The 24704-nt window shown below is 39.0% G+C and overlaps 1 protein-coding gene across 1 annotated transcript in view; it reads left to right on the top strand.

The window, feature by feature from the left end:
• Positions 1–24704, top strand: part of LOC121370631 (kinesin-like protein KIF6) — a 54892-nt gene that overhangs the window by 21572 nt on the left and 8616 nt on the right. The window contains exons 9-18 of the mRNA XM_041495996.1: positions 1273–1360; positions 3109–3252; positions 4268–4458; positions 4604–4709; positions 5680–5818; positions 6556–6801; positions 20560–20718; positions 21193–21243; positions 23805–23883; positions 24405–24540. Of these exons, the coding sequence (XP_041351930.1) occupies positions 1273–1360; positions 3109–3252; positions 4268–4458; positions 4604–4709; positions 5680–5818; positions 6556–6801; positions 20560–20718; positions 21193–21243; positions 23805–23883; positions 24405–24540 (1339 nt within the window). The remainder of the gene's footprint in view (positions 1–1272; positions 1361–3108; positions 3253–4267; positions 4459–4603; positions 4710–5679; positions 5819–6555; positions 6802–20559; positions 20719–21192; positions 21244–23804; positions 23884–24404; positions 24541–24704) is intronic.

Below are 24704 nucleotides of genomic sequence, written 5' to 3'. Positions count from 1 at the left end.
CTTCGATTTCTGAAACTGAAGCGATGGTCCCAGCTGATTTTCTATACAAACTAGTAATAACAGACTTCAAAAACTCAAACTTCGAAAACTTGAAAATCTCTATTTCTTGAACTAATGTTTTGGTTCCACCTGTAGATATTGCACTTCTAAAACTTGAAGTGTGCAGATTGATCAAGCTATTGTTGCTGGTAATATTTTAAAGAAGAATGAATTATCAGCTAAGCGAAGTGTGGGTGTTCTGGCTGATCTTGACTGTCAATGATTCAGGTTTTAATTACAGAATAATAGATTGCTGACTAAGCAGAACGAAATGATCCTATGTGTTTTTGGTTGTCAGTGTTTCATTGCCTAATACATAGTTACAAACTCTGGTAACCACCAAAGAACTGTAGTAATAATTGTTAACATTGTTTGGTTTTGTTCTCAAATGAGTTGATTGTATCAAACTATTTTGAACATTTCTATTACTTAGTGCAATTTGGCATTCAGTGTTTTAATTTGTTAGTTACATTCTGCCAGCTTTCAATATAGCACTTTTTTCTACTGTCAATAAATACTATAGAATGTAATTATTTCAAATTCAAAGCTTTTACTTTATTTTTACTTAGTTTTATAGTGTAGACAAAGGCAATGTACCATAGACACCAGAAGATGCCAGCAACTGTGTGTGGGGTTGACTGCCAATTTATATTGCCTTTTATGCAAAATTTTAAGAGTTTAGGAGAGGGGACAGTTCAGTGCACATGTCTGACAATGCTTGGCGGGACATAGCCCAGTGGTACAGCGCTCGCTTAATACACGGTCGGTTTGGGATCGATCCCTGTCGGTGGGCCCATTGGGCTATTTCTCGTTCCAGCCAGTGCACCACAACTGGTATATCAAAGGCCCTGGTATGTGCTATCCTGTCTGTGGGATGGTGCATATAAAAGATCCCTTGCTACTACAACAAAAATGTAGCGGGTTTCTTCTCTAAAACTATATGTAAAAATTACCAAATGTTTGACATCCAATAGCCAATGATTAATAAATCAATGTGGTCTAGTGGTGTTGTTAAACAAAACAAACGTTTTTTTCATCCATCTGCAATGTAGTTTCAATTTTGAGGTGTACTATACAAATTTCTAAAACTCGAACTATTTCATCATCCCCTTCCAGTTTGACTATACTTGATTTGATTTATCTATGTGAAATTGTTAGCTGTATAGCAATGTATTTAATTCATCTTCATGTATTTATTTATTATTAATTCTTTTATTTACTTTCAACTTTTAGGTCTGAGAGAGTGGCCAAATCAGGGGTTAATGGCATACTTCTTACTGAAGCCAAATATATCAATCTTTCCTTACACTATTTGGAGCAGGTAACAGATTTGAATTGAGATTTTTTTAAATATACAATAATTATAACAGTTACTGTTTAGTTTTATTATAGAAATTTCTGTTCAGCACATTTTGATAGAACAGAAAATTTCATATTAATTTTTTGTCTTAACTGGCTAATAACTGATCAGATCCTTTCTGAAAAATGGTTCAATATTGAAGATGAAAAAGTATTGGAGAATTAAATGAATCAAATGTTAGTTTATCAGACATTTTGTTTTATATGATACTTGACAAAAACTGCATTTACCTCTTGGCTCAGGCTTATAGGACTTTAAAGTGTAGATGCAAGGCCTTTATCTCATCATAGAAATGGCATGTAGTTGAAGTCTGGCAATTTTTCTAAAGTGTAGATGCAAGGCCTTTATCTCATCATAGAAATGGCATGTAGTTAAAGTCTGGGGATTTTTCTAAAGTGTAGATGCAAAGCCTTTATCTCATCATAGAAATGGCATGTAGTTAAAGTCTGGTGATTTTCTAAAGTGTAGATGCAAAGCCTTTATCTCATCATAGAAATGGCATGTAGTAAAGTCTGGTGATTTTCTAAAGTGTAGATGCAAAGCCTTTATCTCATCATAGAAATGGCATGTAGTTAAAGTGTAGATGCAAGGCCTTTATCTCATCATAGAAATGGCATGTAGTTAAAGTGTAGATGCAAGGCCTTTATCTCATCATAGAAATGGCATGTAGTTAAAGTGTAGATGCAAGGCCTTTATCTCATCATAGAAATGGCATGTAGTAAAGTCTGGTGATTTTCTAAAGTGTAGATGCAAAGCCTTTATCTCATCATAGAAATGGCATGTAGTTAAAGTGTAGATGCAAGGCCTTTATCTCATCATAGAAATGGCATGTAGTTAAACTCTGGCGATTTTTCTAAAGTGTAGACGTAGGTAAGCATGGGTCTATGTGATGTATTCCTGTGTTTTTCTGCACCGGTGTTGGTGTAATATAAAGAGGTCAAGTTACTAAACTCACATCACTGGTTTGAAAACGTTCAGTAGTTGGACTTGACTGTTGTATAATTGTTGGTGTGTGGAGGCAGGACGCACTGTCATTATTACTGTATGCCTGGTTGGTCTGCTGCACGGTGTTTTCTGTAGCCTACATATTTAAGGTTTAAAGACACTACAAATTTATAACACCGAGACAAAGACATTTTGTGTTAGAATATCACAAACATATAGATGATAATAATGAGCTGAAAGGTGAAGCTGCAGTGTTTTCCTTTCAGTTTGGGACTACTTGACAGGCCATACTCCACACTTGCTGTCAGTTGTGCTATCTCAGTATCAGCCTGGGGTACACAGAACCTGCTGTGCCTGCTGGGTAACCATCCCCCATTTGGGATCATACACTCAAGAGACACATCTATAATTACACCTGACAAGTGGGTGAAACTCGGTGTATGTGGCCTTTTACCTCCCCATTGAGCCTAGCTGTACACTCACTCTGGGGTGGAGCCGATACTGGAATGAAAAATCTTTCATAGCCTCAGGTGGGATACGAATTCATTATATACCAGCCCCAAGTCCAATGGCTTAACCACTACACCACAGAGGCTGGTTTATACATATTTAATTTAATTAAATAACATTTTATTTTGTGGGTAATGGATAGAAAAAACTGCCTCCAAGTCCCCATGTGATCTATTCAGAAACATTCAGTTCATTATGTTTTAGAGTTTGTGTTTTTCTTTACACCTTACTAAGAGATAGAGCATATTTACCAGGTGATCATAGCACTGGCTGAGAAGAACCGACAGCACATACCGTATAGAAATTCCATGATGACCTCTGTACTGCGTGACAGTCTTGGTGGCAACTGTATGACCACAATGATCGCAACATGCTCTGTGGACAAGAAATGCATTGATGTGAGGCATTATATGATACATTTAATAATAATATAATAAAAAACTAAAGGATTGGATAGAAATTAAAACTACAATCTTTTTCATTTGCTTTTATGTTATTATAAAGGGCTCCATGATGTGCAAGCATTATTAAAAATATAGTACACAATGTCATGTTTTTACAAATTAGGTCTGTATAGTTACATGTTGTATATACAAAAAATATTATCTCGTCTTCATGTAAAATTCTTTAATCTCATTGGTTGTTTGCCGTTGGACAAATCCCTTATACCCCTGTGGGCAGAGCCAAATTCTCTTATACGCCGTCTGTAATTTCCAGCAGTTTCCAGCCAACCCAGTTAATGCTAAAGCAATAATCAGATTATAAATAGCATTGATAATCAATCAAGTATACATAATTAATTTTATTTTTACTATAAAATACACTATTTCAATACTTTTAAAAGCTGTAATGTTGAACTCGGCCACCTAATTACAGTCGTGGTGTTATTGTATTAATGCGCGATTAGCAACAGTTGTTTTTTTTGTTTTTTATTTTTAATATTTTAATTTTTTTACTTACATACATGTCTGATAAAAAAAAAAAAAAGTTTTTTTTATTTTTTATTATTAATATCTGTTTCAGACAATTTCGTATTACAAACATTTGAAGTTAAAAATTCATGTCGGCAAAATAAATTTGTTGTAGAAGCATCTCTCGGGGTATATGGCTTTTGATGTACCCTCTGTGTGCTCTTTTACCCCCTCACCTTCGGCTCGGGGAAAAGAACACACAAAGGGTACATAAAAAGCCATATACCCCTCGTGATGCTTCTACAACTTATAATGTTTATAAACAGTCAGATCATTATCTTCTTTCACAAAGAAGATGGCATCCATTACGAAAACAAAAAATATGGTACATACATTGCATGTTTAAGTAATGTTTATGGCCATTAAAATTGAAATTATTAATGACTACTTTAGCATCAGAAAATATGTGTCACTGGTAATTTTAATTTAATTTTTTAAATAGGAATCTATATCTACCTGCCGGTTTGCTCAGCGTGTAGCACTGATCAAGAATGATGTCATGTTGAATGAAGAACTTGATCCTAAGTTAATGATTGCCAAACTTAAACGTGAAATTCAGCAGTTGAAAGAGGAACTAGCAATGGCTACAGGGGAACAGAGAACAGATGAGCTTACTGAGGAAGAACTAAACAGGTGGGAACAAGAAAAAAAATTTGAATCATTACTTTTGAAATAAATTCTTATTTTTGTAACATATTAAGATTTACCAATAGCATATTAAAATGAAATACATTATAGGATTCAAATTGTAAATGTAAGTGTTCCTATTTTCATGCAGATGTGAGGAATCAGTGAAGGTATTTGTGGATGATACAGATACAGATGCAGTGCTGTCAGTTGGAGCAGATATGAGGAAAATACAGGCATGTTTCAAGATACTCAAGGTAAATTGAATTATTTTTAACATTATTAAAAAAAATTGCACATCTATTCCAGCATTTTAGCCGTAACAAGATTTTTATCATGAATTAATGATTCTGTTATAGTTTATTTTCAAACAAACTTTATCCTGATGCCAATGTACACTTTTAAAACAATGTGACTGTGACAAAGTTGTGCTTTGTTAGCTTAATATTAATTGTAAATTATAAACTACTATAAAAAGGTTATAATTACGGATTGTCTGTTATTTCTTTATCTGGTATGGAAAACAAAATTATTCGCAAACTGTGAATTGGTAAAGCCGTTCTCACTTAAGTTGGCTGATGATTTTTTTTGTTCATACCCAAATGAACGTAAAATAAATAACAGACAATCCTTATAGTTAAATTTAAACATACCTACTAATAATAACGTTAAAACTTCATATTTTATTTTGATTTTTTTTGTTTTTGTTCTAAACAATAACACTCAGTAAGATAAACTATGAATATAAATGACATCATCAGATATGACGTTCTCTGATGACCTATTTTTTATGTTCTAAACAATAACACTCAATAAGATAAACTATGAATATAAATGACATCATCAGATATGATGTTCTCTGACGACCTATTTTTTATGTTCATCGAGAATTGAACAAACTCCCATTGCTACGGCTGGACCAGGTTGGACCAGTTGGATGACATTATATTGCAATGAATGTCATGGAAATTTAATTATAAATTGTTAAAACCTCTTTATAATTGTTACAGTAATTGGACATTGTCTGGACCATGGGAGATATTTGTCATGTATTTGACACTAATTAAACAGTGTGCAAGGACGTCTGTTAAATCTACTTGTCTTATCATTATTTTTATTGTGTACTTCTTTTCCATTCATTAAATGTATACTGTTTAAGCTTTGTTGCAGTTTGTTGATAAATTAATATTATTTTACTAACAAAGCTCTGTTTTAATCAATTAACAGAGGTATGTGTTTGAAAAAACTGGTGGAAGATTGTCTGAGAGTCCTTCAAGGGATGTAACCCCAGTTGATATTGGTCCTTACAGCAATACAGAAAATCAGAAGCTAAAAGACTTGGTTTTACAAAGAGACAACGAGATCAGTATCCTTTGATGTATATAGTGGTCTTTTCATGTGTTCTTTTTCAAAATTATTATAAACAATGGTCAAAGTCTCTGTGAATTAATAAACTTTGAAAATTTACTGTCAAAATGTTTGTGCATTTGAATATGTTGATAAAACTATATTTTAATAAAATGTGTTGTACGGAATCAGTATAATGATATGGTTTCATAAACTGCATTATGGTGCAATATTTGTTATGCACCACAATTAGCTTGGTTCAGTTAAATAGACGATTCTAATTTTAATGATGATAATAATTGGTGTTTTTACTTATATCCCACACAAGTTGGCGGATCGACTAGACCCAGGACAGTGATTGAAGTGTTGGTGACAAAGAACACCTAATACTGCTATGAAAATTACTCCCACTAGCAATGGGTAATCTTTTACAGGCCTTTACTAAAGACAGGACAACACATACCACAGCTTTTAATATTCTAGTCATGAGGTACTAACAGTGTCTATAGCACAACCTATCCACAGGAAATTGCCCATCTAAGTGCCAACTGAGCTCAACTTTGGTGTGATAATACCAGTGTTTAAGTATCAGGCAACAATAACTATTAATTTACTGTTTTCTGGGTATTAAATGGAAAATATTTACTTTTTTGATGACTATAATATTGTATCTGGTATTAAATCAGCTTATATGTATCAGGCAACAATAACTACTATTGTATCGCATCTAAAGTTGAATTTCCTTAACATTACAAGATATTCTGGTGAACATGTTAAAAAAAGAAAGGGCAAAGAAAACTAGTGCTGTGTCACAGTTGGAGAATGATGCTAAACCAGGTGTATCATACAACTCAGATCAAAGGTTGTCGGACTATACCAATGGAAATTCAGATCACGGAGATGAAAAGCATAAAACATTTGTGAAGCATGATCAGAGAATGAAGTACGAATCCAACAGGAACACAAAGCCTTATGTGGATGAGAAAACAAAGAAAAAGATCTGTAAGTGTTTAAAGTGGCCGTCCTAGGAATACAGTCAAACCTGTCTTAAGCGGTCACACAAGGGAGTAGAGAAAAACAACCAGCATAATATATATATAAATTATAAAATTGTAATGAGCCACTCTATACTGAGTTATGAGAGACTATTTGCTAAAAGTATTTAAAAGACAAATAAAGTAAACAATCCAATATAGTACCGTTAAAACAATGGTAGCACAAATAAAATAATAAGATATATACATTTAATATATTATACATAAATAATCTCATAGTATATAAAAGAGATTTTCGATATTTAAGAATGCTATGGCAGGTTTTGACAGCTAAGATACAAATATCACAATAGGACAAGATAAAACACAATTTCTGCATGTCGGTGCAGTCATCATAATTAAAAAGTAAAGTTCTACAGTATGTGAGTAATTCCAACATTATGTCAGCATATAATGGGCAATTAAGCAGGACTTGACTCGTTTTTAATATGGTTGATACAACTAAAACATGTCCTTTCTTCCAGCGGTGTAGTATTATAATATCGACCAGTTTTAACTTTTAGTTGAGCAACTCTGCATCTAAACATAGCGAGTGCACTTCTTTGGTATCGATGCATGAACCTGGTAACATAGGCTCTACTTTTTAAACATCTTTAATACCACAATACATTCTTAATTTATTGCCCCAACCCCTGTTCTGCTGTGTGGTTCCATTAACACTTGTTTCCATTCTATTAAACATTCCTCTTTGACTCTGTCCTGTACCTTGTTGGCTACATACTTTTTACTGTATCTTGTGATTTAGTTCAACTTCACTAAATTTACTGTGTACTTTAAAATACCAGGGGCCTAATTCACAAAGGTCTCTTATGCTCTGCTAGACAACAAAGCATCCTCTTGGCAAGTCTTTTAGCATTGCACTGCGATATCGCAAAGTTGCGAGAGTTTAGTGAATTAGGCCCCTGTTGTTTTTCATGCGTGTTGACCATCTGTGAGACCAAAGCCAGATGCGAGAGGTAATTCGATGTTCATTCACGTTCTGTAATCTCATATAATGTCTTGATAGGATACCCCATTGTTGAACTATTGAATGGATCCATCCCATTTTCACCACCTGTAGTGTTATTTGGGGCGTATTTTCTTAATCCGAAAATGAAACACATGGCCCTATTTTGTATAGCATCAATACAAGAAAACTATGAAACATGAAGAAAATGTGTGGAATGCAATATAATGGCATGATTTGGCATAGTTCAGTGCTGGAAATAAGATGTATAATGCTATTTTACTTTATTCCTTTGTCTCATAAGTCACTGTCATCTAGTATGTATCAAGTACTCGGGTACGGGTCGAGTTTGACCCTCGAATACTCGAGGCCCTAATACAGTCTTTAAAACATTTATTGTTTTTGCTTTTTTTACCGTCTGTACTGCTAATTAAGGAATGTGTCCACAATTGATTATAAATCAACTTTTGACATGTAGCCTCCTTCAGAAATAATGTACCTGGAATATATTAAAGGAATGCTCGCACAAGACTTTTGGACTAGTATGCATATCCAACAATATATATTATGTACATTATTGCTTAATATCAACAAGTATATTATTATATTTAATTAATAAAATGGTTAAATGTGACGGCTATTATATATAACGAGCACAGCCATTTTGTTCCATCCTAGTGAATATGCTCTCTGGCGAGCCTGTGGTTACGTAATACTTAACGCGTCACATCAGGAATTAGTCTTAGAACTGAAGAAACAAACTTACCTGATTTTTGAGAGATGATGAAACAGACATGCATCGCAATGTTCTGTAATAATATCTATCCCGGTAAGCCAGCAATAAGTATATATTATTTTTCAATACAAACTAAACCACCATTGTCAAAGTGGCTACAACACAAGTTGAAATAACTGTATCATGTTTAGTCCATGCATTAACCTACATACTGAAATGATAAACAGAGTGTTTTCTCAGTTAATTAGTCTATCATGTAGTTGCCTCCACCTGTTATTCCTTATTGGCAGGTGTTTATTTGGTAGGTAACCAGAAAAGGCAATTCATTACCACCGTCTACATTATCAGCCATCATGCTTTATTACTGTAAACACTGGTGTAAGATGTGGGGGTGGGGGGTGGGGGTGGGTGGGGCATGTGTCCCCACTTTTCTTGATCCAGTAGCAGCAGCAATGGTTTATATATATTTATATTTATACTGAGGGACAAAAAGAAATGTTACACCAGTGAATTAGTGAAATATTTGTATAATTTTCGATAAAAAAAGATTTATTACTTTTTTCAATGCATATGTTTTATCTGCATGAAAGAGACATGGCAACCTTGATTCACAATCAATAGAGGTAGCGATTAATAGGAACGATGCACACGTGCGTTTCGTCACATTCATCATGCACGTGCATCCGATTTTGATTGCCAGTTTGATAGAAATGTTTGCTAGGATACCGTAAAACCAAAAAACATCAAATTCCTTTTCGGAAAAACCATACAACAGTACCAGGGAATGAGCAATTAGTATGTTGCAGGCTGGTACAACGTAGGTAGACGTTGCCCGACGATATCACGTGGTGAGGATCACCACTGCCAGGCTATGGCAGCAACATTTGACAACCAACATTACTGCTGACCGACAAAGATCAGGTAGACGTTGCCCGACGATATCACGTGGTGAGGATCACCACTGCCAGGCTATGGCAGCAATATTTAACAACCAACATTACTGCTGACCGACAAAGATCAGGTAGACGTTGCCCGACGATATCACGTGGTGAGGTTCACCACTGCCAGGCTATGGCAGCAACATTTGACAACCAACATTACTGCTGACCGACAAAGATCAGGTAGACGTTGCCCGACGATATCACGTGGTGAGGATCACCACTGCCAGGCTATGGCAGCAATATTTGACGACCAACATTACTGCTGACCGACAAAGATCAGGTAGACGTTGCCCGACGATATCACGTGGTGAGGATCACCACTGCCAGGCTATGGCAGCAACATTTGAGGACCAACATTACTGCTGACCGACAAAGATCAGGTAGACGTTGCCCGACGATATCACGTGGTGAGGATCACCACTGCCAGGCTATGGCAGCAATATTTGACGACCAACATTACTGTTGACCGACAAAGATCAGGTAGACGTTGCCCGACAATATCACGTGGTGAGGATCACCACTGCCAGGCTATGGCAGCAACATTTGACAACCAACATTACTGCTGACGACAAAGATCAGGTAGACGTTGCCCGGCGATATCACGTGGTGAGGATCATCACTGCCAGGCTATGGCAGCAATATTTGACGACCAACATTACTGCTGACCGACAAAGATCAGGTAGACGTTGCCCGACGATATCACGTGGTGAGGATCACCACTGCCAGGCTATGGCAGCAACATTTGACGACCAACATTACTGCTGACCGACAAAGATCAGGTAGACGTTGCCCGGCGATATCACGTGGTGAGGATCACCACTGCCAGGCTATGGCAGCAACATTTGACAACCAACATTACTGCTGACCGACAAAGATCAGGTAGACGTTGCCCGGCGATATCACGTGGTGAGGATCACCACTGCCAGGCTATGGCAGCAACATTTGACAACCAACATTACTGCTGACCGACAAAGATCAGGTAGACGTTGCCCGACGATATCACGTGGTGAGGATCATCACTGCCAGGCTATGGCAGCAATATTTGACGACCAACATTACTGCTGACCGACAAAGATCAGGTAGACGTTGCCCGACGATATCACGTGGTGAGGATCATCACTGCCAGGCTATGGCAGCAATATTTGACGACCAACATTACTGCTGACCGACAAAGATCAGGTAGACATTGCCCGACGATATCACGTGGTGAGGATCATCACTGCCAGGCTATGGCAGCAATATTTGACGACCAACATTACTGCTGACCGACAAAGATCAGGTAGACGTTGCCCGACGATATCACGTGGTGAGGATCACCACTGCCAGGCTATGGCAGCAACATTTGACAACCAACATTACTGCTGACCGACAAAGATCAGGTAGACGTTGCCCGACGATATCACGTGGTGAGATCATCACTGCCAGGCTATGGCAGCAACATTTGACAACCAACATTACTGCTGACCGACAAAGATCAGGTAGACGTTGCCCGACGATATCACGTGGTGAGGATCATCACTGCCAGGCTATGGCAGCAATATTTGACGACCAACATTACTGCTGACCGACAAAGATCAGGTAGACGTTGCCCGGCGATATCACGTGGTGAGGATCACCACTGCCAGGCTATGGCAGCAACATTTGACAACCAACATTACTGCTGACCGACAAAGATCAGGTAGACGTTGCCCGGCGATATCACGTGGTGAGGATCACCACTGCCAGGCTATGGCAGCAACATTTGACGACCAACATTACTGCTGACCGACAAAGATCAGGTAGACGTTGCCCGGCGATATCACGTGGTGAGGATCACCACTGCCAGGCTATGGCAGCAACATTTGACGACCAACATTACTGCTGACCGACAAAGATCAGGTAGACGTTGCCCGGCGATATCACGTGGTGAGGATCACCACTGCCAGGCTATGGCAGCAACATTTGACGACCAACATTACTGCTGACCGACAAAGATCAGGTAGACGTTGCCCGACGATATCACGTGGTGAGGATCACCACTGCCAGGCTATGGCAGCAACATTTGACAACCAACATTACTTCTGACCGACAAAGATCAGGTAGACGTTGCCTGACGATATCTCATGGTGAGGATCACCACTGCCAGGCTATGGCAGCAACATTTGACAACCAACATTACTTCTGACCGACAAAGATCAGGTAGACGTTGCCCGACGATATCACGTGGTGAGGATCATCACTGCCAGGCTATGGCAGCAACATTTGACAACCAACATTACTGCTGACGACAAAGATCAGGTAGACGTTGCCCGACGATATCACGTGGTGAGGATCATCACTGCCAGGCTATGGCAGCAACATTTGACAACCAACATTACTGCTGACCAACAAAGATCAGGTAGACGTTGCCCGACGATATCACGTGGTGAGGATCATCACTGCCAGGCTATGGCAGCAATATTTGACGACCAACATTACTGCTGACCGACAAAGATCAGGTAGACGTTGCCCGACAATATCACGTGGTGAGGATCATCACTGCCAGGCTATGGCAGCAATATTTGACGACCAACATTACTGCTGACCGACAAAGATCAGGTAGACGTTGCCCGGCGATATCACGTGGTGAGGATCATCACTGCCAGGCTATGGCAGCAATATTTGACGACCAACATTACTGTTGACCGACAAAGATCAGGTAGACGTTGCCCGACGATATCACGTGGTGAGGATCACCACTGCCAGGCTATGGCAGCAACATTTGACAACCAACATTACTGCTGACCGACAAAGATCAGGTAGACGTTGCCCGGCGATATCACGTGGTGAGGATCACCACTGCCAGGCTATGGCAGCAACATTTGACAACCAACATTACTGCTGACCGACAAAGATCAGGTAGACGTTGCCCGACGATATCACGTGGTGAGGATCATCAATGCCAGGCTATGGCAGCAATATTTGACGACCAACATTACTGCTGACCGACAAAGATCAGGTAGACGTTGCCCGACGATATCACGTGGTGAGGATCATCACTGCCAGGCTATGGCAGCAATATTTGACGACCAACATTACTGCTGACCGACAAAGATCAGGTAGACATTGCCCGACGATATCACGTGGTGAGGATCATCACTGCCAGGCTATGGCAGCAATATTTGACGACCAACATTACTGCTGACCGACAAAGATCAGGTAGACGTTGCCCGACGATATCACGTGGTGAGGATCACCACTGCCAGGCTATGGCAGCAACATTTGACAACCAACATTACTGCTGACCGACAAAGATCAGGTAGACGTTGCCCGACGATATCACGTGGTGAGATCATCACTGCCAGGCTATGGCAGCAACATTTGACAACCAACATTACTGCTGACCGACAAAGATCAGGTAGACGTTGCCCGACGATATCACGTGGTGAGGATCATCACTGCCAGGCTATGGCAGCAATATTTGACGACCAACATTACTGCTGACCGACAAAGATCAGGTAGACGTTGCCCGGCGATATCACGTGGTGAGGATCACCACTGCCAGGCTATGGCAGCAACATTTGACGACCAACATTACTGCTGACCGACAAAGATCAGGTAGACGTTGCCCGACGATATCACGTGGTGAGGATCACCACTGCCAGGCTATGGCAGCAACATTTGACAACCAACATTACTGCTGACCGACAAAGATCAGGTAGACGTTGCCCGACGATATCTCATGGTGAGGATCACCACTGCCAGGCTATGGCAGCAATATTTGACGACCAACATTACTGCTGACCGACAAAGATCAGGTAGACGTTGCCCGGCGATATCACGTGGTGAGGATCACCACTGCCAGGCTATGGCAGCAACATTTGACGACCAACATTACTGCTGACCGACAAAGATCAGGTAGACGTTGCCCGACGATATCACGTGGTGAGGATCACCACTGCCAGGCTATGGCAGCAACATTTGACAACCAACATTACTGCTGACCGACAAAGATCAGGTAGACGTTGCCTGACGATATCTCATGGTGAGGATCACCACTGCCAGGCTATGGCAGCAACATTTGACAACCAACATTACTGCTGACCGACAAAGATCAGGTAGACGTTGCCCGACGATATCACGTGGTGAGGATCATCACTGCCAGGCTATGGCAGCAACATTTGACAACCAACATTACTGCTGACCGACAAAGATCAGGTAGACGTTGCCCGACGATATCACGTGGTGAGGATCATCACTGCCAGGCTATGGCAGCAACATTTGACAACCAACATTACTGCTGACCGACAAAGATCAGGTAGACGTTGCCCGACGATATCACGTGGTGAGGATCATCACTGCCAGGCTATGGCAGCAGCATTTGACAACCAACATTACTGCTGACCAACAAAGATCAGGTAGACGTTGCCCGACGATATCACGTGGTGAGGATCACCACTGCCAGGCTATGGCAGCAACATTTGACAACCAACATTACTGCTGACCAACAAAGATCAGGTAGACATTGCCCGACGATATCACGTGGTGAGGATCACCACTGCCAGGCTATGGCAGCAGCATTTGACAACCAACATTACTGCTGACCAACAAAGATCAGGTAGACGTTGCCCGACGATATCACGTGGTGAGGATCACCACTGCCAGGCTATGGCAGCAGCATTTGACAACCAACATTACTGCTGACCAACAAAGATCAGGTAGACGTTGCCCGACGATATCACGTGGTGAGGATCATCACTGCCAGGCTATGGCAGCAGCATTTGACAACCAACATTACTGCTGACCAACAAAGATCAGGTAGACGTTGCCCGACGATATCACGTGGTGAGGATCACCACTGCCAGGCTATGGCAGCAATATTTGACAACCAACATTACTGCTGACCGACAAAGATCAGGTAGACGTTGCCCGACGATATCAATTGGTGAGGATCATCACTGCCAGGCTATGGCAGCAACATTTGACAACCAACATTACTGCTGACCGACAAAGATCAGGTAGACGTTGCCCGACGATATCACGTGGTGAGGATCATCACTGCCAGGCTATGGCAGCAACATTTGACAACCAACATTACTGCTGACCGACAAAGATCAGGTAGACGTTGCCCGACGATATCACGTGGTGAGGATCACCACTGCCAGGCTATGGCAGCAACATTTGACAACCAACATTACTGCTGACCGACAAAGATCAGGTAGACATTGCCCGACGATATCTCGTGGTGAGGATCACCACTGCCAGGCTATGGCAGCAATATTTGACAACCAACATTACTGCAGACCGACAAAGATCAGGTAGACGTTGCCCGACGATATCACGTGGTGAGGATCATCACTGCCAGGCTATGGCAGCAACATTTGACAACCAACATTACTGCTGACCGACAAAGATCAGGTAGACGTTGCCCGACGATATCACGTGGTGAGGATCATCACTGCCAGGCTATGGCAGCAACATTTGACAACCAACATTACTGCTGACCGACAAAGATCAGGTAGACGTTGCCCGACGATATCACGTGGTGAGGATCATCACTGCCAGGCTATGGCAGCAACATTTGACAACCAACATTACTGCTGACCGACAAAGATCAGGTAGACGTTGCCCGACGATATCACGTGGTGAGGATCATCACTGCCAGGCTATGGCAGCAACATTTGACAACCAACATTACTGCTGACCAACAAAGATCAGGTAGACGTTGCCCGACGATATCACGTGGTGAGGATCATCACTGCCAGGCTATGGCAGCAACATTTGACAACCAACATTACTGCTGACGACAAAGATCAGGTAGACGTTGCCCGACGATATCACGTGGTGAGGATCATCACTGCCAGGCTATGGCAGCAACATTTGACAACCAACATTACTGCTGACCAACAAAGATCAGGTAGACGTTGCCCGACGATATCACGTGGTGAGGATCATCACTGCCAGGCTATGGCAGCAACATTTGACAACCAACATTACTGCTGACGACAAAGATCAGGTAGACGTTGCCCGACGATATCACGTGGTGAGGATCATCACTGCCAGGCTATGGCAGCAACATTTGACAACCAACATTACTGCTGACCAACAAAGATCAGGTAGACGTTGCCCGACGATATCACGTGGTGAGGATCATCACTGCCAGGCTATGGCAGCAACATTTGACAACCAACATTACTGCTGACGACAAAGATCAGGTAGACGTTGCCCGGCGATATCACGTGGTGAGGATCACCACTGCCAGGCTATGGCAGCAACATTTGACAACCAACATTACTGCTGACCAACAAAGATCAGGTAGACGTTGCCCGACGATATCACGTGGTGAGGATCATCACTGCCAGGCTATGGCAGCAACATTTGACAACCAACATTACTGCTGACGACAAAGATCAGGTAGACGTTGCCCGGCGATATCACGTGGTGAGGATCACCACTGCCAGGCTATGGCAGCAATATTTGACGACCAACATTACTGCTGACCGACAAAGATCAGGTAGACCTAGGGTAACCACGCTGAGACATGACAGATTCATCCGGTTATGTTATCTTTGTAATTGGTTCGAAATGCCTTCACATACTACATCTGTGATCCCTGGTCTGCGCCAGAATTTCTCCTAGAACTGTACGTCGTTGTCACTGCCAACAACGTGTGATGGAGGATTCGTTACTGGCAGGAATTTTTGTTTACTGACAAGTCTCAGTTTACTCTACGTCATGCTGACAGCTGCGTCCGAGTGTATCACAGAAGTGGTGAGAGGTATTCCGACCCTTGTGTCTTGCATCACGATCGTTTTGGGGTGGAAGCGTTATGGTGTGAGGCGGCATTACAAGAAACGACCGCACAGAACTTGTGTTCGTCAGTGGAACACTAAACACTCAGCGCTGTCGAGAATAAATCCTCATTCCACACGTGTTACCTTTTATGGCAGCCAACAGAGGGACATTCCAGCAGGACAACACTCGCACCCACGTTGCAAACATCAATATCGACTTCCTCTGTCAACAGAATGTGGATGTGTTACCGTGGCCGGCTCTCTGACCCGATCTCTCCATGATAGAGTATCTGTGGGACCAGTTAGGCAGACAAGTGAGGAGACGACGTCAACAACCAGAAACTTTGGCAGCAGGAGTGGCAGTGTATCCCCATGGAAAGGATCAACTGCCTGATAGCGTCTATGCGTCACCGATGCCAGGCTGTAATCAACAACAGGGGATCATTCACCTGTTATTGACTTTGTGAACTTGTGGTTTTGACAAAACAATTGTGGTAGCATCGCTTCGCGGTAATGTGGCAGCGACTACGTTTCTTTTGTGGCTCAGTATATATATATGTGTGTGTGCCCCCCCCCCCACTTTTTGTCACCTTCCTACGCCACTGGTAAATATTTCTGTAAAACTCTTGATTAAGTAGATTTTCCAATCTAATATCGCACAACTGGCTAATTACGTACAGGTAGTCCCAAAGAAAAGAAAATTATCACTTGGATTTTTTAAGAGAGAAAAATACTATAACCCATTTTGTTCTGTTAATGCAAATTGAAATATATTTAGTTAAATGGTTTATTATATTATCAAGTCATTTATGTTGTTTTACCAGTCTATTTGATCAAAGCAAAGCACCTTGTAAATTACTGCGTTTATTTACACTGTGCATACAGGAATTGGTAGGAGCTGACGTTCCAAACTAGAGTACCGTGATGAAAATGAAACAAAATGGCTGCCGCCAGTTAGCAGAAATAATTAAGTTTTTTTATTAACTCTAAAATTACACGTTTTTCATTTCTTAAAGTTCAGTATGTGTTGGTGGTCCGGGTATACATCTTTCCAACACATAAGGCTCATATTTGACTTGATTTCTCCTTTAAAGTGTCAGAATGTGTTGGTGGTCCGGGTATACATCTTTCCAACACATAAGGCTCATATTTGACTTGAGTTCTCCTTTAAAGTGTCAGTATGTGTTGGTGGTCCGGGTATGCATCTTTCCAACACATAAGGTTCATATTTGACTTGAGTTCTCCTTTAAAGTGTCAGTATGTGTTGGTGGTCCGGGTATGCATCTTTCCAACACATAAGGCTCATATTTGACTTGAGTTCTCCTTTAAAGTGTCAGAATGTGTTGGTGGTCCGGGTATACATCTTTCCAACACATAAGGCTCATATTTGACTTGAGTTCTCCTTTAAAGTGTCAGTATGTGTTGGTGGTCCGGGTATGCATCTTTCCAACACATAAGGCTCATATTTGACTTGAGTTCTCCTTTAAAGTGTCAGTATGTGTTGGTGGTCCGGGTATGCATCTTTCCAACACATAAGGCTCATATTTGACTTGAGTTCTCCTTTAAAGTGTCAGTATGTGTTGGTGGTCCGGGTATGCATCTTTCCAACACATAAGGCTCATATTTGACTTGAGTTCTCCTTTAAAGTGTCAGTATGTGTTGGTGGTCCGGGTATACATCTTTCCAACACATAAGGCTCATATTTGACTTGAGTTCTCTTTAAAGTGTCAGTATGTGTTGGTGGTCCGGGTATGCATCTTTCCAACACATAAGGCTCATACTTGACTTGAGTTCTCCTTTAAAGTGTCAGTATGTGTTGGTGGTCCGGGTATGCATCTTTCCAACACATAAGGCTCATATTTAACTTGAGTTCTCCTTTAAAGTGTCAGTATGTGTTGGTGGTCCGGGTATGCATCTTTCCAACACATAAGGCTCATATTTGACTTGAGTTCTCCTTTAAAGTGTCAGAATGTGTTGGTGGTCCGGGTATACATCTTTCCAACACATAAGGCTCATATTTGACTTGAGTTCTCCTTTAAAGTGTCAGTATGTGTTGGTGGTCCGGGTATGCATCTTTCCAACACATAAGGCTCATACTTGACTTGAGTTCTCCTTTAAAGTGTCAGTATGTGTTGGTGGTCCGGGTATGCATCTTTCCAACACATAAGGCTCATACTTGACTTGAGTTCTCCTTTAAAGTGTCAGTATGTGTTGGTGGTCCGGGTATGCATCTTTCCAACACATAAGGCTCATACTTGACTTGAGTTCTCCTTTAAAGTGTCAGTATGTGTTGGTGGTCCGGGTATGCATCTTTCCAACACATAAGGCTCATATTTAACTTGAGTTCTCCTTTAAAGTGTCAGTATGTGTTGGTGGTCCGGGTATGCATCTTTCCAACACATAAGGCTCAACTTGGAGTCTCCTTTAAAGTGTCAGTATGTGTTGGTGGTCCGGGTATGCATCTTTCCAACACATAAGGCTCATATTTGACTTGAGTTCTCCTTTAAAGTGTCAGTATGTGTTGGTGGTCCGGGTATGCATCTTTCCAACACATAAGGCTCATACTTGACTTGAGTTCTCCTTTAAAGTGTCAGTATGTGTTGGTGGTCCGGGTATGCATCTTTCCAACACATAAAGCTCATATTTGACTTGAGTTCTCTTTAAGTTAACCGTTCTGAAGTAGTTTGTTTTCTTTTTTCATTTAATTAATTAATTCCTACTTCATGCAGTGTGTTGTTATACTAAGTGAATCTACAAATGTCAAGCTTAGCTTACCTAGATGCATTTCAGAGTCATGTCTTCTTAACTGATACACAGTAGAGATGTCAGGACTGAATGGGTACTAGTAGGCCTATTCTTGAAGGTGTGAAGATCGTTTTTTTTGCTACACCTTGTCACTGTTTGGAAATACATTGTATATCCCTTTTATATAATAGTAAACATTTTCTGTGACCGCATAATACAGGTATTTTAGTGATTTGGGATCCAATTCAGGTAGCTGCTGGCTGCATTAGTCCGGTGACCGCTTATTATGAGTGCATTTACATTAAAAATAATTTGGGAGGGGAAAAAGTGGCTGTTACAGCAGATGACCGCTGATTACAGATGACCGCTGATTACAGATGCGTGCTAGGACAGGTTTGACTGTATTTTTATTGGTTAGCCATTTAGAATAGACCGTCAACATCTTACTGTTGAATGTCATTCTTTGATGTTGTATGAAGACAGTTATTGGTTAGCCATTTAGAATAGACCGTCAACATCTTACTGTTGAATGTCATTCTTTGATGTTGTATGAAGACAGTTATTGGTTAGCCATTTAGAATAGACCGTCAACATCTTACTGTTGAATGTCATTCTTTGATGTTGTATGAAGACAGTTATTGGTTAGCCATTTAGAATAGACCGTCAACATCTTACTGTTGAATGTCATTCTTTGATGTTGTATGAAGACAGTTATTGGTTAGCCATTTAGAATAGACCGTCAACATCTTACTGTTGAATGTCATTCTTTGATGTTGTATGAAGACAGTTATTGGTTAGCCATTTAGAATAGACCGTCAACATCTTACTGTTGAATGTCATTCTTTGATGTTGTATGAAGACAGTTATTGTTTAGCCATTTAGAATAGACCGTCAACATCTTACTGTTGAATGTCATTCTTTGATGTTGTATGAAGACAGTTATTGGTTAGCCATTTAGAATAGACCGTCAACATCTTACTGTTGAATGTCATTCTTTGATGTTGTATGAAGAGTTATTGGTAATAGTTGGTAGTGATAACTCTTAAGTTTATTAAAACTTTACATGTATTTGTGTTTTGCATTAGTAAATGATGTATAATGTGGTGAGGTATTGAGGTTGTAGCTTGTGTTGTTTAGATACTTTTTACATTTTCCACATTATTTACATGTACCTTAATGCCATTAACCCTTTCACACATCAAGGGAGGTAATTTTCTGACCACTAATATTTAATACTTTTAATTAAAAAACAACAACATTTAAAACCTAGTACAGCACACACTAATTATACATGTAATACCAAATCTTTGATTGTATTGCCCATTATTTTTTGTGTTCAAGTTGCAATCTTTAGTATACATTGTATTTGTGTTATTTAACCATTTTGAACCTAAAGATCTTATGAATTATTTCCGTTAGTGTCATTCTTTGATAATATTTTGCTATAATTGCAAATCTTGGTCACATAAAAATATATTCTCCATTTTAACCTGACTTGTTCTCTGTTACAGCATATTTTTGAAAAGCTGTAGTTTACCAAAATGTACTGAGATGTCACTAAATAAATATTCCTTTTCTTTTCCAGTGGGAAACCTGTCTATAGGACGACAAGAAGCATTTGACATCTTTCTTGCTGACTATGAACACAATCAGTCAATAGAAGACAACAAACGGACACTTAAGTTTAAATATGCAGAAGCTAAGAGTTTGGGTGAAGCTCTTAATAAGTCAAAAAACAGAATAAGTAAGTAAGATAAAAAAAATATATTTTTAATAGCCAACATTCTCTAGATCCCTAGGGTGCAGTAGTATGAAATGCCCTCCATGTACCACACAACTGCAGAATGAAAGGCCATCATGGTATTTATAGTTCAGTGTATAGGAATGTGCATAGTACGATCCCTTGCTGCTCTTCAGTATGAGTAGCAGGTTGCTTCTCTCACTACCTAGACTAAGTGTCATTTGGGACAGCACATTGCTGTAGTTTAAAATGTTCTGAGGTGTCACTGAAACAAATATTCCTTTCATTTTCTTCTCTAGATCATAACACCAAAAAGCTACTGAGTAAGCAGTATGCTTGGAGCAATTAAACAAATTATAACTTTAATATAGGTAACAATAAATTGCCACTATGTATATCACAATAACTTTATTTTTGCCAAATTATATTTTTTATTCCAAGTACATTTAAGTTGTGTGTTTTTTTTGTTTTAACCAGATCATTTCAAGAGCAAGATAGAGCAATATAGAATGCAAATGGCTATGAAAGGTACAGTATTATTTTATGATATGCTAAGATGAATTAGTATTTTTCTTGAGACACAAGTTATAGTTTTAACTGAGCCGATATCTTTTTTTCAGTCTCTCTTTTATATGCTTCATGTGCATATCAAGCCTCATTTGTCATTAAATTATATGTGAATCCATTTAAATTCCTGCATCTTTCCTGCATAATAAAAATTACAGAGAATCCAATTTTTCATGGATTTGTTTACAGTGTGTTAAATGACTAATGCTAAATAGAGAATACTACATGAATGGCAATTAGATACCATTTATTTTACCAGTTGTTTCAAAACTTACCTAATGAGTGAAAGTGAGTTGGATATGTTTTAAATAAGTTATAAGATACATGGTTTCTAATGGACATGAATATAGTATTCTATTTCTTACCTATCCTTGGAAAAACAGGTTAAATTTTTTTATTATCTTTTCCAAACAAAACCCATTTATGACTTACACTTCTGGCATCACAGAGTAATTAGTTTCAAGTTAACTTGTACATCACAGAGGTATCAATTTTGATCATGTTTTTTTCATTGGCTGTATTGATTGAGTCATTACCTAGGAGCAGCCAATTATATGTCTTTCAGTGATAGAATTAAGAAAGACAAATTCATTTGTCCACTGGACAAATATACCACAAAATCTACTTGTCCGACCAATATTTCCACTTGTCCATCTGTGTAGGGCAGGAGGTGGATGCAGAAGGAAAAGTTAAAGCCCTGGCTACATATTCATAAACATACTTAAGTCAATGTATGATACTTATCTATGTACTTTAACCTAAATAGGTATCATACATTGACTTAAGTACATTTATGAATATGGAGCCTGGGCTTTTCTTTTTAAACCAATTCGGTTGTTATTCTTCACTTCATATTGCATGTAATTTCGTGACTCAGGTGACTGCAACAAATTGTAAAATATTTTTCAGTGGAGATGGTTTCAGCGTGAAAAATACACAGTCCTAAAAAAATTGCGTTTTTGTTTAGGATCAGTGAAAAACAGTTGTATTGTTCTCGAGCACACCTCCTTCAGAACACGTCACTGGTTTTCAACTTTCACTTTCGGCTGAAGGCCTAGAAATAATTGTTTGGACATAAATGAAAATGTGCCTGTAACCAAATGTTAAAATAATGTTACTGCTGTCCTTTATTAATAATGTACTGTTTATATGATGCAGTGAATCTCCTCTAAACAGTAGCCTAAACCCATAGGCCAAATTGGGCCCCAAGTAAGAAATCTGTTTTCGATGAGTATCCAGGGGTTTGGATTGAGGTAAAAGTCTTTGTTGTTTTCTGTTCACTATTAAATATGGAAAAAGTAATCAAACTGTAAAATAACAACTACAACCAAATGTGGATAAAATGATGCAATTTATAAGCACATGGCTTGGGAGGTTAGGTGTGTTTTCATCATCAAACAAGTTGATGTTTTGTTGGACTTTGATATGTTGCAATTTCATTTGAAAATGAAATACAGTCGATATCTTTCCATGAACCCAAGCCGAACAATTAACAACTAAATTATAAAATGCATTATTCTCCACCGACGATGTAATCAGTAATTCACAAAAATCAAAGGAAAACTGACTTTCACATTTGTAGTAAACAGGCAACTACTTCGTTTTAAACTTAAACAACAAAACAATAAACTTTTTTCCCCTTTTTTTCAAATACGAATGGTATCGAATATAATGTGTCGATCAAATAAATTATTTATGTCAACCCAGACAGTCCGAGTGAGGAATTCGGAACTCGATCGCAACTCAAAGGTATTCCGATTTATTCACGAGCTAAAACTATTATGTTATCAAGACCATGCTTATTTAACTCAAACCACAATATTTGTATAACATTTTGCGATGCGACAACTGCTGGTTATGTGGGGTTTTTTTTAAAGTACAACAATTGCTCAAAATTATGATACTACTTTGTAATTTTTTTTTTTTTACTTGTACATTATACTTGTTCGAGTAAATTTCCACTTGTCGGGACAAATGGACAAGTGCTTATTTCGAACGCTGTCTTTAAATCAATCACACCCATGTTATTGGTGTGTCTTATCATAAATAACAAATGATGTTCTCACCAACATGTTTGTAAGAATAATCAGTATAGTATCTAGACATGAAAAATATACTTCCTGGAAGGTGCTGCCTGCCAACTGGATGTTGGAATAGATGCTTCCTTTTGAAAAAAAGATTAATGTTATGGGAATTTAACTGGATTTATTTATTTTTATTTTGGGGAATTTTACAGAAATTACAAAAAAGAAAACAATACAAAAAAGGTCTGTGGGGTGGGGTGTCCTGAATTCTACAAATTATTTACATCATATCTATTTGTTATATGAGTAAAACAAATAAATAACAAAATGTAAAATATTGGATGAAAATGGATGTAAATGTACTAATTACTTTTGTACTGTTTCATTAAACATTTTTACCAGCCTAAATTGTGAAAAAAAGCAAATTTAATATTAAAATATTACAATTTATCCTCACATGGTTGTTGTGTCTGATAGATGGCTTCATGTTTGTTTCAGGTCTTGCTGACCCAGAAAATGAGGATCCCAATGAAGAAGAACAGGAATTAAGACATGCAATGGAGGAAGAAAAACGCAGGTGAGAACTTACAGCTGTTTACTGTTACTGTCCACCAAACTCGCTTTATGTACAAGCTGTATGGACTAACCATTCACAGTTGAATTATGGATATAGTTTTGCTGAACTGATTTCATCTAATACTATAATAGATATTTCAGCTGCATGACTTTTGTTCCACCTGCAGCTGAAGTCATGAATGGTAAGATATAGATGTTATTTGTGTTTGGCATCATACTTTTGCATTTGGATCTAATTATATGTATATATGTGTATATGCAATGCAAAATTCTGATGACACAAAAAAGCTACCGTTTCTCAGAAACTACTAGTAGATGTGTTTGGTTATTCAGACATTTACATTTGCTTACTACAAATAAGGGACCACTGCTGGTCATGTAGGCATTTGTAGGTAATCAAATATTACGGTCCAGTTTGTGGAACAAGTAATGTGATATGTGACACATATTGTACTTCAGTGCATTTGTTAAAATATATTTTGTGACCTTTAGTACCACTACTCATTTGTTTCTGCATTTCAGCTACAAGGAGACATTTAACAAGCTACGAGGAATGAAGAGTGAAATAGAACATTTGCAACATTTACTGGAAAAGTCCAAAGTGAAGTTGATGAAGGATTTTGAATTGTGGTGGGCAGACCAATCTGCATCTACTGGGGTAGGAAGATGTTGACATTTTTATCTATGAAATACAGGGCTTGCGCTGTCAGTAGCCAAATTAGCCATTGGCTAATTTAAAAAAAAACGGCTAATAAAATGTGTAAGTGGCTGAAATTTTGGCTAAGCCATTTTCTATCTTCTGATGTGAACAAACGGTTACAT

The sequence above is a fragment of the Gigantopelta aegis genome, chromosome 4, assembly GCF_016097555.1.
Source record: "Gigantopelta aegis isolate Gae_Host chromosome 4, Gae_host_genome, whole genome shotgun sequence".
Classification (NCBI taxonomy): Eukaryota; Metazoa; Mollusca; class Gastropoda; order Neomphalida; family Peltospiridae; genus Gigantopelta; species Gigantopelta aegis.
This window is presented reverse-complemented; position numbering and strand designations above follow the sequence as displayed.